This window comes from Tympanuchus pallidicinctus, unplaced genomic scaffold (genome assembly GCF_026119805.1).
Source record: "Tympanuchus pallidicinctus isolate F22 unplaced genomic scaffold, pur_lepc_1.0 scaffold7, whole genome shotgun sequence".
Classification (NCBI taxonomy): domain Eukaryota; kingdom Metazoa; phylum Chordata; class Aves; order Galliformes; family Phasianidae; genus Tympanuchus; species Tympanuchus pallidicinctus.
This window is the reverse complement of record NW_026294791.1, coordinates 21,335,410-21,351,416: the sequence shown is the minus strand read 5'-3', so window position 1 is coordinate 21,351,416 and position 16,007 is coordinate 21,335,410. Positions and strand designations below refer to the sequence as shown.

The 16,007-nt window shown below is 39.2% G+C and overlaps 1 protein-coding gene across 2 annotated transcripts in view; it reads left to right on the top strand.

Moving 5' to 3' along the window:
- CFH (complement factor H) overlaps positions 1-16,007 on the top strand; it is a 39,347-nt gene that overhangs the window by 21,215 nt on the left and 2,125 nt on the right. For both annotated transcript variants that reach the window (XM_052667066.1, XM_052667065.1), the window contains exons 9-21: positions 338-517; positions 1,872-2,048; positions 3,075-3,254; positions 4,417-4,590; positions 5,956-6,138; positions 7,369-7,551; positions 8,749-8,922; positions 9,628-9,804; positions 11,953-12,159; positions 12,653-12,829; positions 13,494-13,670; positions 14,677-14,853; positions 15,426-15,608. In XM_052667066.1, the coding sequence (XP_052523026.1) occupies positions 338-517; positions 1,872-2,048; positions 3,075-3,254; positions 4,417-4,590; positions 5,956-6,138; positions 7,369-7,551; positions 8,749-8,922; positions 9,628-9,804; positions 11,953-12,159; positions 12,653-12,829; positions 13,494-13,670; positions 14,677-14,853; positions 15,426-15,608 (2,349 nt within the window). The remainder of the gene's footprint in view (positions 1-337; positions 518-1,871; positions 2,049-3,074; positions 3,255-4,416; positions 4,591-5,955; positions 6,139-7,368; positions 7,552-8,748; positions 8,923-9,627; positions 9,805-11,952; positions 12,160-12,652; positions 12,830-13,493; positions 13,671-14,676; positions 14,854-15,425; positions 15,609-16,007) is intronic.

The following is a 16,007-nucleotide window of genomic DNA, read 5'->3' as shown; positions in this document are numbered from 1 at the left end:
ATCAAAATTTGAGAGACTTAGCAGAGTATACCAGAGTTGTTGTACGTGACACTAGAGGCAGTGAAGTTAGCTAGCCTTGCTTATTAACTACAGTAAAGACTTTAGTTTACTAGGCCAGTTCTTAGTGCTTTATGAAGCTCCTGTTTTTGTGATACAGTGATTACAGGGCAGTGAAAGGAAACATGCTTTGATTCAGATTTGAAAACTGATGTTCTTTTGGGGATAGACACAAGGGTAGAAGGAGGCTTTTTTGGTAAATCTCTTCGTAGGAATTATTTTACTGCAGTTTTGGCTGTTCTTATTGATGTGGTTAAATGTACTTACTTTTCTTCTTTAGAAATATGTAATGTCAAGCGTGTGGAAAATGGTGTTATCCAAAATAATCGGAGAAGTTATTACAAAGAAGGCGAAAGAGCTAGATATTTCTGCAATACAAATTATCGTACTGACAATGAAGATGGTGAAATTATGTGCACAAAGAATGGCTGGTCACCTACTCCAAGATGTATCCGTAAAGGTGAGTGTGCTTACTTTTTGTCACAGTTTCTAACTGAAACCAATAAATCTATGATTACATTACCCATTTTAATTCCTCACCACTAATTAGTGAAACTCTAAGTCTAGGTGCCTCTGTACAGCTTATCTGTAATTTCTTGTCTCTTTTCAGTCTCTAGCTATGCCACTTGATCCCTGTATCTCTTGTTTGCTATCCAGTTGGTATCATATTGGAAGGAGGGAGGAACGGGAAAGTTACCTCTTCTAGAACTGTTTCCAGCTTTTGAACCTGACTTGAGCCAAGCCTGAAATTGCTAGAATGCCTGACCAGAATTATGAGTTCCTTAGATAATGATTTTATGCGCACGAATTCCATCTCTCAGACTGCCAGAGCATTTTTTTAGAAAACAACTCCAGCATGAAAGAGACACCTGTGATAGAAGGTTTTCAACACTCGCTAATATTTTGGCATAGCAGTGAGAAAGCAAAATAAAACTATGATTCCTTTTGTTAGCCAGTAGTGGACATTACTGCAATAAACATTAACAAATTATCAATGGAACTTAAACTTTTGAAATGGTTACACTGAAGTATCATTAACTCTGCTCCCAACACTCAAATTCATCTTGTAGCATTTCTCAAAGGCTTTGTACACCTTAACTTTATCTTTATTTACTTGACTCTAATGTGCCATTGTTGCCATTTCTTATTGTGTTCATTTCTTGAAATGAAGGAACTCTTTGCAGAATGATTTATTAGTGCACAATTCAGTATACTACAGAAGTTTTCTCCCAGATACAAGGCCATAACTTCTAAACAAGAGGACGCATTTCCACCCAGTTAGATTGGCTCAAACAAGGTATTCCAAGTGATGTGAGATCAGGCACAACACCAAGTCCATCTGCAGTGGTGGTTTGTTGTGCAAGATGGAATCCTTTGATGTGAGTTTGCTTAGTCCTGCAGTCTGTGCACTCTGAGGGATTTCTCTTTAGTAGAACTAAGATCTTAGTTGCACATGATGATAATGTCTGGAGTGTCCCACTTGCAATAGGGGCATAACGTCCTCCTGATGCATGCAAAATGCATGCCTAAGAATTTTGTTTCTGCTGAAAACCAAATGCAGCCATATTGTCTTGGAATCTCAAAGAACAGTTACAAATGAAATCCCTGCCCAGCCTTGCACCAGTTGGTAACACTGAATTCTGACTTTACACGCTTTGGTTGGATCCCAGAAAGGGACCTTAATGCAGAGGCAGAAATAATCATGTTCTTAAAAATCTTCTAAGTCCTACTGCTGTCTTCATTTGTCCTCCTTATTCTAGATATTACATGTATGCCATTTAGCAACGAGAAGGAATTCTGTCTTTCTCTTTCAGAAATGTGCCAGCGGATTGATCTGACGAACGGCTATTTCATGAAGAGAAAGGCAACATTTGATATAGGGGAAACAGTCACCTATATCTGTTACAGTGGCTTTGTAACTCCAGAAAGACAAGAAACAGGAGAGATACAATGTCAAAAGAGTGGCTGGTCTCCGCCTCCAAAGTGCATCCGTGAGTAGCACTCAAGCTTCAGAGTTCCCTGCTGCTGCCGCTGGTAAAAATGAGATTTCCTACGCACTCTGATTTTCTTCATCCATACTGGTATAGTTTTCTTACTGAATGGAAGGAGAGTCAAAAAGAGGACTGAGCCTCCAGAGAGGAACTTTTCTGAGGCTCCAAGAAATAAAGACAGAAAGCAAAAGTGAGTAAGCAGGAAAAAGTATCTCCTGTCTTCTAGGTGAGCTACCTTTTTGGACCCTCAGTGGCATAAAGTATGTTTCACTGACCTTTCCAGTGATTTTAGGTGCATGCACACAAACTTAATCCCAGTTCTTTCATTTTGTTGACAAGAAGATGAACACCTTTCACACTTGTCAGGGACAATTTATGAAGAAATGCCTATCAGCCAAGCAATCATGCCAAGAACAAGTCAGCAGACTAGTGAGAAACATGTTTCATTATTTGAAGAGATATTATCATTGTGCATAAAAAAAGGTTAGGCTGTACTTTCTACTCCAATGCTAGAAACTACATTTTTAAAAAAGACTGGAGTACTTTCTTATGAAAATAGTTTTGTTCTTGTTGACTTTCTGTTAGAAGCCCTATCCTCTCCTGAACAGGAGTATAGGATAAAAAAGAAGATAATTGATCTTCCAGTGTTACCATGTTGCCATGTTGACCAACTTTAGCTAATATTTTGCCTTATATTTTAGTTTCAGACTATGTTTACCCAGAATTTTATTTATTTATTTATTATGCCCTCACAAATGTTCATGGGCAAAATAAGTAAAACTATTTGATTTTACATCATTAAAATAAGAAGAAATAGTAGAAGGAAAAGAAGATGAATACAATAAATATTATGTGAATACACTACCCATGATATTCTACATTTATGTACTGACATTGCAGAACTTTGATTGTTTTGAATATCCCCAGTCATTCCATAGAACCAGCACCCACTGCAGTATAGAAATGATGGCTCCAAAGAGCAAATTTCAGGATCTCCAAATCCACTAACTTTGTTTCATTTTACAGAATCCTGTAAAACGCCACAAACTCACATTTTGACTGACTATGCAAGGAAAAATATATACCTGCCTGGAGATATAATTGAGTATGCGTGTCATGAGCAATTTCAGACTGCAGATAACATGCCAACTGGTACTACCAGGTGTGATGTAAATGGTGAATGGAAGCCAGCAGTGCAATGTGTTGGTAAATACATTTGTACTCACTAACCATTGTAACTGCGCACACTGTGAAGCTTTATTCATTCCTGTGCTTTTGTTCTAATTAGTGTTAAGTGACGATAAAAGTGTGGCTGCCTCCTCCCGCCTCTCCTGCCTGGCTGCTGTAGTGCAGCCCAGCGACCCAGGGAGAGGGGGCCTCTGCCCAGACCCAAGGGCTGCAGGTGTCACTTCCATCTTAGTGGGTTCAACTACTACTGAAGCTGAGCACAAGCCCCAAAGGCTCACAGACATGGGGCTCTGACACAGCCACACAGGATGCCACAGACAGGAGGCTGCCTTCTACAATGCTTACATATGGGACTCAAGTAAAACATAAATATAGACCAGCTATGTCCTCTTTCTTCCTCCTTGCCAGATGAAGGAGACAGAAGTTTACCAGCAAAGGCACAAATGCAGCACTCTGGGTTCTCAAGCATGCATGCGTTTGCTCGCCTCCCTCACACCAGTGTTTCTCTAGTGGCTGGTTTTTGGGATGCCACAGTAGCTGGAATTTAAAGACTCCCACTGGGTGAGATATCTGGCACCTGAATCCAGGAGTGCCTACACCCTTGGTCTGATTTAAGGAGCTGTCAACATTTTTTCACTGACACATATACAGGTTTCACCAGTAGCCTGCACCCAGACCTTGCTGCATGCAAACACATGGAGTTGAAAGTGAGAGTATGCAGCAAGATAGACAAGAAAAGATGTAATGAGAAGATAAAAGGTGTGCACTGTGGTCGTCAGGTTCAGGGCTCAACTAGATGAGCATACTGACCTGCACAGTTTACTTGACACTTCAATGCCTTTTTCTGTTTATTCCACTTGTTGGGATCCCTCTGCGTGACCCTTCATGGACTTGCATAGCTGTGCTGATTTCCACACTGCTCCTTATCTGGGGTCCCCCTAGCTCAGGGTCTTATCAGCTGCAAAGTCTAGATTGATCGTCCCAAAAGCGGTGCCTGTATTTTCCTGATATCCAATCAATTAATGTAACTGGGAGGCAAGTTTCTTGTCATTGCCTCCATGCTTGTTTTGTTAGATCTGTGTTTCTGTATATTTAGTTTGTTTCCCACTTTTCCATTAGTAGTAGCTCATATATTTTTTGTAGGTTTTGCAATATACCATGGAATATTCTTTCTTCGCAGCAATAGAATGTGAACTGCCAGTAATCTCCAATAGAGATGTTGATCCTGCAAAGAGCAGATACTACAATGGAGATGTTGTGAAATTCAGCTGTGTACATAATTATGTAAGAGTGGGCCCTGCTTCTGCTCAGTGCTATTACTTTGGATGGTTCCCATCACCGCCAACATGTAAAGGTAATTCCTCTGTTGACTTTATTGTGGTAGGATACGTATGCGAATACTTCGGTCCTGAAGACTTTTGTGGGCACGTTCTGTAAGTCAGTCTCACACCCAGGAACAATTATTGCATTGTTATCTCTAAAAAGGCAAGCACTGGTTTTCCTCAGATCATTTGTTTGTGTTCTGCTGTTTTATGTGGAAGAAACCAAACAGTTGAATTTTCAGTGTTCGCTTTTCAGCATATCAAAACATGGAATGTATCTAGAACATCTGTCTGATTCTGATAATCAGGCCACATGTTTTTCTTGTTGTCTTTATCCTCTTAGCTTCACTTAAATGGTTTGCACAAAACTTCACTCAGATTATTAAGTGTAAAATACTGCTTATCCAGAAAGGCATAAATAGGGTGCGATATGGCTGTCAGAAATTATTTGAGTACAACCATCTCTTCCTGCACCCTAAATAACTTTTGCCACTGCCTAGCATTGATACTCATCAAAGACTTTTTTTCTATGCTGTTTTCTCTGATCATGTGACATTTAAAGGGGAAAAAATTATTTTGGAGATGACACACAGATGAACCCAAGGGAAAGAAACTCGGTGAAAGTTTTTTATTACAAATTTCCTCAATTTCATCCTGTAGGATTAACAGTTTCCTGCAGAAGGGAAGATGTATGCCCCTACTCTTCTCACCATGCTGATGACAAAGATGGAATCCGAAAATAATTTTTTTAGACCATGCTTTCCATGAGAAAGATCAAAATGACAAGGGCATTTCAAATTTCTCATCCCTCTTCCTTCCTGCTTACTCAGTCATTTATGTTGTTGCCTTTCATGCCCTCATTCTTCTTTTCACTCAAATTTTTGCATTTGAAAGCAAGTGTTTTTTTATGTAGTTGACTCTTTAGCTCAAAACATATTAAGCTCTCTTGGCAGGCGTTCACTCCATCAGATGTGAATTCCTTTAATATACAGTGCACAGCACTGCATGGATGAATAGCGTTTCACTGTTACTTGTAGAATATTTGCTTTTTTATTCCATGAGAATAGTGTAACACAGGTAAGTGGAGTCAATGCCCATGTGATGCTTTTCTTCCATTAAAAATGGATTGATTTCACGAACCACTTATTTTATCATAGCTGGAAACTGATTGTGCACAGAAGTAAGAGAGAAGATTGAGCCAGTGTAACTCATCTCTGTGAGCTCCACCCCAGCATGTATCTAAACAGACATAGGCATAAAATAATGACCTGTTCAACCTTCTCTATATCTCTTTTTTAATTTTAAGCAATAAATTAGTTGCTGTTGTTGTTGCACTTAATATGTAAGTGTGCTAATAGTCCTGATTGCAGTGTATATTTTTGATCTCTTGATTTCAGAGAATCCCAGAGGCTGTGGACCTCCACCTGAAATCACCAATGGAAATGTTACTGGCAGCTTTCTGGAATGGTATCCACATGGGAACAGAATGGAATATGAATGTGACACTCAATTCAAATTGGTTGGATCAAAGGAAATAGAATGTTTGGATGGGCAGTGGTCACCTCCTCCTTCTTGCATTGGTAATCTACCTTCTACTATGTATATAAAACCATGGTGATACAATATGAAGATAATCAAATGTGAATTAACTATAGCCATCTGTTCACTAGAAAAAAAAAAAAATTGCTTCTACAGTAAAAACAAGAAAAACCTTGTATAGCTGTTGTGGAAACTTCTTCAGTGGAGGATTCCCCTGATACAGCTGCCCCTGTTTTTCACAGAGCTTGTGAGAACATAATCACTTCCGCAAGTATTTATTTTATTGAACTGTTCAGGAGATTCTGAAGCTAACTGTGGTGAAAATCTGGAAACAGGCAGAGAGGAATGTGCCATCACATGGATATCTTTCCTTAGAAACGGAGCTAGAATCCATTAGCAAACTGCTTCAGTATTACAGAGGTCTTGAAAGTCTTGCAACTCCCTTGGGAAATCTGGTAATCTCTGGCTTCTGGATTCTGACACATCTTCCAAAAGCAACACTGATGTTTAAAAACTGTATGACTGCTCACATTTTTTCAATACTTGATCCGCACAGAACAAGTTTTGTGCACAAGCTGAGAAGTGTGTGATCCAAGCTTGAGTGCAGAACTTTTCAAGTCCAGTTTCTAAGTTTGCCCTGGGTCTTCCCTTTCCTCCGATGGAAGACAGTTTTATGCATCTGTTCTATTTACATCCCCCTTTTCCTTCCTCACAAGGACTACTCATACACTGCACTCATCTTTGCAAGCCACCAACCTTCGCTGTCCCTAGCATGGCAATGATGGCAGCCCGCAGCACAAACTACAGTTATCACAGAGAGGAGACAACTCTACAGCCCCTCTAATTAATTCTAAGTGATATTAGACAGTTCTTGTAGTAATGCTAATTGAAATTGTACATTACGAATGTGTAGGTATATGATTGAATGTAATTTTTGATTGACCAGAATAAAGGATCCAGATGAGTTGGATTAACTGAAGGTTTTCTTACACTTTAGGATTCATGCACCTTTGTAAAACTGTTTGGGAAATTAACCTTAGCCAAAATGACTCATTGAGTACACTCTGGAGTTATCTCAGTGATGGAAAGAAATTTAGTCAACTGACTAAATTAAAGATGTACCCCAGCTGTGTAGAAGATTATTCAAGATGTTTAATTAATGGGAGCAGGTTTTACTCACCAAATGCAAAATGAATTATTTTATCTAAATTCTTTTGGACACTCATATGTGACATCAATACTTTGTGGAATATTTCTGTTCTTTTCAACAGAAGACAAAATGCCATGTGGATCACCTTCTTCTTTCTTGAATGTTGTTCTTCACCAGCAAGATCGAGTCCAGTTTTCTCATGGCGATGAAGTAACCTATGGATGTAAGCAAGGCTCTGGGAATGCTAGCAGAATGAGAACAAAATGTCTTAATGGGGAATGGAAGCCTTCACCTCTTTGTAACGGTAATCTTCTACTTCAGTTATGAGTTTAACATTGTTATAGTCATGGTTTCAAGGACTTTGGGAATCAATAGGTAACTTGAGGTACTATAGTTTCTCACGTCTCAACAAAAGGTTTTTTTCATTTCCTTCTCTTTTAAAAGTTAACATAACACATCCTTCATCCTGGAAAGACTATGGAGCTACAAATTTGTAAACACTGAGTAGTTTTGGGGAAGGGAATGGATGGTTACACAGTGGTTAAAATCCAATATGGCTGCTCTGCATGTCTTTCACCCTACAGCAGTAGTTTTGTACTCATTCGCCTGTATTTCCCAGCAATAAGGACCCTTCAGAAACTTCAGACATACCAGCAAAAAAGTCACGTGCATGTTGTGTTAATTAAATGAAGATTTGTATCTCTGGAAATTAGAAATAATATTAATAGCCTCAGTGCACTGGTTTTACCTTATCCTTGTCATTTTTATGTAGATTAGTCCATTTCTGGTCAGTGGTTTTCTCTCTTTTTTTCTCATACAGTTTCACAGTGTATAAACTTTTAAAAGCAAGCTGTCTAAAACAAACTTTATGCCTTAAGAGGAAAAGATGCATTGGAGTCAGTGATTTTGTTTATTTAAAAAAAAAAAAAAAAAAAAAAAAAAAGTGATAAAAAGTGATATTTTATAAGAAAGTGTCTTGGCTGCTTAAATTACTCTGGGACTTTAACAAAGATTGATATGATATTATTAGTACTATAGTATTATTATGTATTATTAGTATTAGTAGCATTATATTATTGGGCATCATATTCATTTATGATATTATATTATTAGTACTCCCTTTCTTTAGAAGTGATTTTTTAAAATTTATTGGTGGTTTGAATACATTGTAACTTTATTTACAATTATTTTGAGGACTGTGTCTGGCACAAAACACAATCTGCTCAGCTTTCACACGCTGATCCTTAGAGCCTTCTCTTCTCCAAGCTAAACAAGCCCAGTTCCCTCAACCTTTCTTCATAGAAGAGATGCTCCACCTCTGAAGGAGTCTTAAGAGTTACTTCAAACCACAATAGTGAAACAAAAAACAAAAACACACACACATAAAAATTTTTCATATAGATAAGTATTAGGAAAATGGTGACTTATTCATTATGAATGCGTATATACATATTATCTGAACCAAATCTGTTCTTTAACTGCTTATGTTGATTTTCTTCAGCCCCATTTCAACAGTGTGTACGTCCAGAGGATATTGTGGTTGTACGCACCGGTTCTCCCAGGAAAACAAAGGAGACTGGGCTGCATTTAACATATAAATGTAAGCCAGCTGACAGACAATTTAAACGGGCAACTTGTGTGTCCGGAAAATGGTCTCCAGAGATTCAGTGTACAGGTATGATTTTAGATTTGCATACAATTTCTTCTTTTTTGTAGGCATGGTAAATGCTCGTTATTGAAGATTCTTAGCATCTCTGTGCCATGATCAGTAACAGAAATGCTTACATTCTTGTGTATATATATGTATGTATATATATATATATATATATGTATGTATGTATGTATGTATGTATATATGTATGTATATATATATAATTACATAGTCATGTGAACTAATTAAGGAAATCCTTTGAACAGCAAATTAAATTTAGGAACTCTATTTAGTGAAGCAGACTTAATAGTATCTACTCTGACAGTGGAATCATCATCACTGTCACTTTTGATGTGAGAAAAGTTCAAAGATCTTATATTGCTGAGTTTTTTTTCCTTCCCCTTTCCCACTCCTCTCCCAGTGAAACGGAAAAGAGAGGTTACCGGTTTATGATAGGAAGGCAAAAGAGATAGAAAAAGACACCCATGGTGTATATTTTTCTGAGCACGCTTTCTGTGAAAACATGTTGAAAGCATTGTAAGCATCTGAGAGCAGCTCTAGTGTTTTTCAAGCAGAGCAAAATGATCATAGTACTAATTAAAACTTGAGACAGCTACTGAAGAGATGTCTACTGCTATTGTTTTCTTAGCTGTTGGTTACTACTGCAATCTATGACAAACTGTTATGCTTCATCTTCTGTTCTGTTATGAAATGAATGCATATCTTTAGATGAGAATACATGCCCACCTCCACCACAGCTGCCTAATGCTAAGAAGATACAGATCGGAAGAAATTACAAGAATGGGAGTAAAATAGCTTTTTCATGTCTGGAGGGTTTCCATCTCATCGGTGCAAGTGAAATAACATGTATAAATGGGAAATGGCAGTCACCACCATACTGCGTTGGTCAGTAGTATTTGTTTTTATTTTATAATGAACTTCTGTGTTGTGTACTTGCAGTCATCATTAGCAAAAAGATGCTGTTGTTTTTGTTAGGACTGTCACAAACAGGTAATTGTACAGATAAGCAATGGAATGTAAGTTGGTTGAAAAAAAAATGGAGTTAAACTGTTAAGCTGTAGGCTTTTTTATTCAGACAGATGTACCTGAGATGGCACATAACATTTTCAGGCAATTCCTCAAGAGCTGTGTGTTTATTTGTGTAGCGTACTTCAGTGTGGAGTGTCTGTTGAGCAGGAGCTTTTAAATTGTGTCCTGGTGAATCAATTGAGAATTTTGGATGGAGTGGTAGCACTTTCTTTTTTGCTGTCTTTACTCTTGTTTTTTTCTTCTATTTTTTTGTGTCTTCTTCTTGAAATACAGGCATAAGCAATATGACATAACTCTGTATGTCTGTCCTTAGGAATCACAGAATGTTTTTTGTTGGAAGAGATCTTAAGAATCATTGAGTTTTAACTCCCTGCCGTGGGCAGAGATATCACCCACTAAGTCAGGTTCCCCAAAGCCAAATCCAGCCTGGCCTTCAGCGTTACTGAGGATAGGGCACCCACCACTTCTCCGAGCAAACTGTACAGTATCTCATCACCTCTATTGTAAAGAATTTGTTTCTAATATCTGATCTAAATTTCCCCTCTTTTAGTTTAAAGCCATTACGGCACTTTCATTATCTCTCCATTCTCTGATAAAGAGCCCTTCCCCAGCTCCTCCTCTAAGAATTGGAAGGCCATACTGAGAGCTCCTTGGAGCCTCCTCCAGGCTGAACAAGCCCAATTCCTTCAGCCTGTCTTCACAGGAGATGCTGCAGCCCTCTGATTATCCTCGTGGCCTCCTCTGGACCTGCTCCAACATGTTCATGTCCTTTTTGTGCTGGGGGCCTCAGAGCTGAATGCAGTGGGCTGAATGCAGTAACAGAGTAGAGCAGGACAATCACCTCCCTTGCCTTGCTGGCCACTCTTCTTTTGATGCAGCCCAGAATACTGTTGGCTGTCTGGACTTTAAGCGCACGTTGCCAAGTTTTTCATTAACCAGCACCTCCAATACTTCTCTTCAGGGCTGCTCTCAATCTGTTCTCCACTTAGCCTGTATTTGTGCTTCATATGCTGAGGAATCTGTAGGCCAATTGTTAAAACATTACCAATACAGATAATCTCTTACGAGCAGAAGTTCATTAAGAGATAGAAGAAAGTGTCTTCAGAAGTGGATAGGAAATAGAAATACGGGACAAATGAGGTGTATCTTGCACCTCATGTGCACAACGTGCCAAGTGAGTCTTTAAACTGAAAAATTTTGGTGCATCGTGCTGTTTTTTTTTCTCTGTTCATGCTTGTGAGTTTCCACTTCTGCTGATAAGTGGCAGACATAGAGAAGAATAGAGAAAAATGTTTGAGCTGTTCATAAAATAAATGTTCTGCAATAAAATTTTCAGTCCCAGTTGCTGAACAGGAAGTTTGATTATTATTAGATCCTTGTCTCGTAGAATTGAGTAGAAATGTATGCTTTCAACTTGACGCATCAATTAATAAATCTAATTTACTGGTAACTGAAAATGGATAATTTATGTTCACTCTGCAAGTGAATAAAGTATGAGCACAATCTTGACTCAGGAAGGCTTAGTAGATGTTTGATCCATTGTATATCTGGGAAAGTAGTTTGCAGTTCTTAATAAGCTCTGATGCTCTCCTTTTTTTTTCCCCCATTTCGGCAAGAAAATCTCCAGGATATTGGTACAATTCTGTGAGTTGTGGACAAACTTAACTTAGTTAAAATTCTAGAAACTCACATTCAGTATCCCAAAAATGTGACAGTTTCTTTTGCTTCTCTGCCTAAGATTTTTAACCTGTTCTTGTTACTAAGTTTTAACTGTGTCTTCTTTGTATGAAGTGGCATATGGCTCTAACTTGGGTCAAATCAAAAGACAAAAAACCCTTGCAGGACGGAGAAAGGAAAGGAGTTTTGCTTTGTGAACCATTTATATTTATTTATCTGTCTTTCAAGACACTTCATTTTCATTTGGATTTTTTTTTCAGTCTTAGACTGCATATATCTTTGTAATATTAATTGTTTTCTCTTACTGTTTATCTTTGTGTTTTAAAGAAAAACCCTGTTCACCACCACAACTTATAGAACATGCTGAAGATTTCAGGCTGGTAAATCAAAACTTAAAACTGGAAAAAGAAGGGAAAACAGTTTATCTATCTGGTGCTATAGTGAAGTTCATTTGTCAATCTGGATTTGAGTTAGAAGGACCATCAGAGATAAGTTGTTCAATGGGAAACTGGAGTTCATCTCCTATGTGTTCAGGTAACGTCAAATAATACTTTTCCTGAAATGTGCTTAGCAGTGAATTTGAAATACTTTTAAACTGGAGTTGACTAGTAACAACAGTTTAGTATTTTAAGCACTCCTGTGGTATTTTTGCAATCTTCATTGTTTATCTCTACCAGATAAGTCATCGGCGCATCCTTATCACACAAGGACCTGTTTTCTACAGGGTCCACTAGTGACTGGGAGTTGCTTTGATGCTTCAGCGATGGATATCACTTCTGTGTAGCAAGGGACAGAAGACTTTACCAAACTTTTCTGGCATTGATAGGAAGAGAATCTAAATCTTTACAGTGACTCAAGTGTATGCCTATTTAGGAGACTAACATGGAAGTTTCTTCATGCTCTCTTCTATACAAAATCTGCTGTTATTGACTGTGCTAGTTAGAAAAAGCATCTGTTTGGTCAGAAAAATAATCTCATCCTGTGTGTATCATATTACCATAAGCATCAGATTTGCATATCTTTTCAGAAATGTCCTGTGGAAGTATTCCAAATGTTCTAAATTCTGCAATTGAAGGCAGAAACAAGGAAGTGTATGAGCCTGGCGAAACAATTCGCTACCAGTGTGATGAAGGATTCGAGGCTGTTGGTCTCCCAGAAATTATTTGCAGAAAAGGAAATTGGTCAAGACCCCCATTATGTGAAGGTGCGTGTTCTATTTCTAAAGTCTGTAATCCTTTTAGTCTTTTAAGACATTCATTAAAATAATACCCACCCACACAGTCAAAACAATAGAGTCAAAACAATAGAGTCAAAACAATAGAGTCAATCGCTGGATTGATTTGAATGGGATGCTACAACACCTTTTGTCTGGTTCCTGAGAACCATTAAGTAGAACTGAAATCTTTTCCCCTTCTGGGCTGAAGCTAGTAGATGCAACTGAACTCGTTTCTTAGATCTAACAGACAGAAGGTTATGGAGGAAAGGGTGCTAACTGCAAAGGGATAACTGGTAAGCTAACGTACTTATTTTTACATCGCTAGGAATGTGACTTTCATTATGAAAGTTACCTTCAAAATATTGAAAAGAACACTCTCTGATCCTTTGGTGCACTATGCTGTAGAGCACCAGCCTCCATGTTCTGCTAATCTCTACAACTCCTTTCTGCTTTTCAGTCACGTTAGGCAAAAAGTATACTGTCAGGTGAAGCACTGCAGAATAAAGACCACAGTATCTTTCTTTCCTACCTGTGGAAAACCTGCCTTATGCAAACTGCCTGTCCTCATCGTGAATAATGCTGCCTCTGAACGCAATATTCTACGGTCATCACATTACTGCCCGAGTATTCTTAAATGTGCCTCTCTTTTCAGATGTTACCTGTGAAGCCCCACCTGAAATTCATAGTGCTAATATTATCAGCACTCAACAGCGGAAGTATCTGCCTGGTGCTCGGGTACAGTATGAATGTGACAGAAATTTTCAGATTACAGATGTAAATTATGTCACTTGTACAAATGGACAATGGTCGCAAACACCAACTTGCAAAGGTAGGAATCCGTGCTTTCATCTTGCCCCTTAGTATAGAGGAGTGGGTCTGTTTACCTAAATACTTGAAAACTTGATATTTTCATTTTGTACCGCAGCTTTGTACCTACTACTGCTTTCTTGCACAGCACTTGAACTTATTGCTTCTGGAAATACTATGTACATTTTCATTGAAAGCAAAAACCTCTTAAAGAAAAAGGGCATTAAAAAAAATGATGATTTTTCATTTTCCACTATGATACTTGTTATTCCCCAAAATACACTGTGTTATTGGCCTTCTCTAGAAAAATATAACTGTCTGAATGGAAGTAGTGGGGGAGAGATCTAGCCATTTTTTCTGAGGGTCAGCTCTAACTGATAGAGATTCCACTAGAATCTCAGGATGTAAAAACTGCAGATCTGCTAGAATCTTGAAATGGCAAGAACGTTCCCACAAAAAGGCAATGTGCTGTCTTCCTTTACCTGACAAAATCTGTGGCTGGAGGGTGAACTGCTGCTATTTGGCTTTCACATACTTCTGAGGAGTTGACTGCACATATCTGCCCATGCAGTGCAGGCTGACGACTTCTTCCAGAGCTCTGCAGTTCATCAGAGGGCCAGCTTGGCTGCTACATCTGTGATTTTTCAGAAATGCCAGGGTTCTCTGGGGAGAGCTGTGGCTTAACTAAAAGAACTTTTGTGCCATAAGGTATAGCTACAGAAATGCTGGCTTTTTTTAGACTCTCTCATTGACACTGCCATCTCCTGAGAGTCCACAAATAAGCGTTCTGCTGCTGCTGTCATTTGAAGTAACACTCCTGCCCACATTCCTGGTGTTCACAGTGTTTTACCCCGGTACGCTCTTGTGGCCAGGAGGAAAAATATGAAAAAATTATTATGAAGGCATTAGAAGCTCTGGACAGAAATTGTGTGAGCTAGGGAGTAACGAGATCAATTCCCTTACCTAAAATTGGCATAGGGAAACACCTCAATGACTATAACTGCAACTGTACAAGTATCTCTTTTCAGATATGAGGTGTGGACCTCCTCCAGAAATCGCTGGTGGTAAAGTTCAAGGTGTTAAGAAGTCCAAGTATTTGCCTGGGGAGACAGCTAAATATGAGTGCTGGAAAGGTTTTCGTATGACTGGAGCTTCCACCATAAGCTGTCAGAATGGGAACTGGACAGAGCTGCCCACGTGCAGAGGTACTTTTCCTGTCTTTCCATACAGTAGCCTGTTGGTGAGACTGCTATCGAGCTGGCTCAGAGGTATTTACTTCTCCAAATTTCAGTCTCTGAGCTGCAAGCAAGTGCAATGCGATGCATCTGTCACGTAAGGACTCCCCAGAGCCCGAGGTCTGCCCTGCCATTAACTGAAATTGTATCTTCCAGTGTCATTTGTTCTAGTGTACAGAGAGGTTCACACTTGTCCCTGCTCAGGCATTACAGAGAGCTGGTGGGCATCCAGTTCTGCAGAAAGAGCTGTGCCAAACATCCTGCACTATTGTGTAGGACCAGTGAAAGTCTTCCAGAAAGCAGCAAATGCTCCAGAGATGACAGATGGATGAACTGGTAGTTATGAGTCCCAGCAGTGGAAAAATGGGAAACTCTCACTCTTCTCCATCTGCCAGATATTTGGTGTCAAGGTGGCAATTTTCTCTGCTTTCCTCTGAGTGTCTCTAAGTATGGGCAAGGTAGTTTACCAAAATATTCAAGGCTAGGCTGCTCCTGCAATTAAACTCTGATGCATTTTTCTCTAAGCGTTAACGTTCTTCCAGGAAAGAGTGGAAAATGTGGCCCACCTCCAGATATTGAAAATGGAGATATTCTTTCCTTCCCAAAGTCAGAATATTCACAAGGTGAAACTCTGCAATATAAATGCCCTAATCTCTACATCCTGGAAGGATCTTCGCTGATCAGATGTATTAATGGGCAGTGGACAAATCCACCGGTTTGCTTAGGTAGGTTTAAAGCATGTGCTACATGGCCAAAAGCTGTGTTACTGCTCACGCTGACTTTTTCTCAGATCCTGAAGGTGTTTCCAATGCACTTCCCTTGTGAAACAGCACTTCTGCTGTGGTTGACAGCAACAAGTCTTCCTTTTATCTAGAAGGAATTTCTTCTCAATGTCAGCTTGTGTGGTCCCCACTGCTGCCTGCAGCCTCTCCTTGCCTCCTCTCACCCACAGAAGGAGGGGAGTTTGGCTGAGCTGCCCATGTGAGGAGATCTCCATCAGTGTGCCGGGCTCCCACGTTGAGGACACTGCCACAGTCTGCAGGCTGCAATGGGGAGGTTGGGTCTGTCTGAATGCGGTAAATCCAGGGGTGATGTGACCATGAGAAAATGAATTTAAAGACATG